This window comes from Pterocles gutturalis, unplaced genomic scaffold (genome assembly GCF_000699245.1).
Source record: "Pterocles gutturalis isolate BGI_N339 unplaced genomic scaffold, ASM69924v1 scaffold44057, whole genome shotgun sequence".
In the NCBI taxonomy this organism is placed as follows: Eukaryota; Metazoa; Chordata; class Aves; order Pterocliformes; family Pteroclidae; genus Pterocles; species Pterocles gutturalis.
Genome location: NW_010111828.1, coordinates 20,675 through 21,931, shown reverse-complemented (window position 1 = coordinate 21,931; position 1,257 = coordinate 20,675). Strand labels below are relative to the sequence as shown.

The 1,257-nt window shown below is 55.6% G+C and overlaps 1 protein-coding gene across 1 annotated transcript in view; it reads left to right on the top strand.

Moving 5' to 3' along the window:
* The first annotated feature begins 1,024 nt into the window (after positions 1 to 1,024).
* Positions 1,025 to 1,257, top strand: part of KMO (kynurenine 3-monooxygenase (kynurenine 3-hydroxylase)) — a 10,044-nt gene continuing 9,811 nt past the window's right edge. Inside the window, exon 1 of the mRNA XM_010073838.1 lies at positions 1,025 to 1,078. Coding sequence (XP_010072140.1) covers positions 1,025 to 1,078 — 54 coding nt within the window. The remainder of the gene's footprint in view (positions 1,079 to 1,257) is intronic.

The following is a 1,257-nucleotide window of genomic DNA, read 5'->3' as shown; positions in this document are numbered from 1 at the left end:
ACCTGTTAGGCTTGGTCCGGGGGCTGCCTGTGGGTCCTGCTGATCCTGTCCTGCATGTCCTCTCCTTGCGTGGTACTGCAGGTTGGGACTGTGGCGGGGCATGGGACAGCACGGCGCTTGCTCCCTGTCCCCTAGGGAGCAGCTGGCCCTTGCTGCACGAGGAACCAGGACACGCAATGGAGAAGGATGCTGTACTTGGGCAGGGATTTGGTCTTGCTCCTTTGAGACAAATCTGCTGCTTTGGGCTGTGCGTTGCAGGGTTAGCGAGAAATGGTAGTTACTGTATGTTAATGTATGCATTTTCACTGTCTGCTGCTTAATTAGTGTGTGTAGGCTGTAATTGGCTCCTCCCTTTTAAAAGCTCCGTGTGTGCAGCGCTGGCTCAGCAGAGCACTTCCTCCCAAGGACGAGCATGTGAAACGGTGCACGGAGAGATGTCCCCTCACAGCCTCATCCAAGTCCTGGAAACCTTCTGCAGATTCCACGTGAACCCTCTGCTCAGCATCGCACCCTGAAGCGCTCAAGCCACACAGAGCTTCCTCAGGCGAAAGATGTCCTCGCAGCTGGGATCAGGGCACTGGGCAAGCAGTGTGGGTCACATCCCCCGTTTGGGAGGGTGCCCATGAGGCTCCAGGAGTTACTCTGTCTCTGCAGTTCCAGCCCAGTGAAGCACCAGCAAAAGCCCAGCAGATGCAAGTTCTCCTCCTGCTCCGTACATGTTTCATTAGGTCGGTGAAGGCTGCAGAATTCCTTTGTAATTTTCAAAAGAGGCCTTTTAATAAGGCCTGGCTGAATAATGCCACGTCCACATCTCTTCACTTAAAGCCCAGTGTGTCTGGGCACCCAACCAGGCTGATTCACCTACAGTCTCTGGGCTGGGAGTTAAACTTTAATATGAACAAGAGGAGAAGAACCCAGGTGTGACTCAGCCGCCCACATCCTTCCCTTTCCCCTCCCCGCAGGCAGCAGGCCAGGGAGCAGGGACGCAGCAGTGAGAACCTGAGACCCAGGGACTCCCCCAGCGATGCAGCCTGCTGACCCACGGGGGAAAAGAGTCGCCGTTGTGGGCGGTGGTCTGGTAGGAAATGCGATTTGGCCGCTGTGCGCTTGCGCTTGCTGGGGAGCCAGGGCTGCAAAAGCATTGCTTGAATGTGGGGTGAATATTTTTGTTAAAGTCGTTCCTCCTTCAGCTGATGGGGTGTTTTGAGGAGGTGGTTGTGTTCCCACTGTGGGAGGCAGCAAGGCTCGGTTCGACAG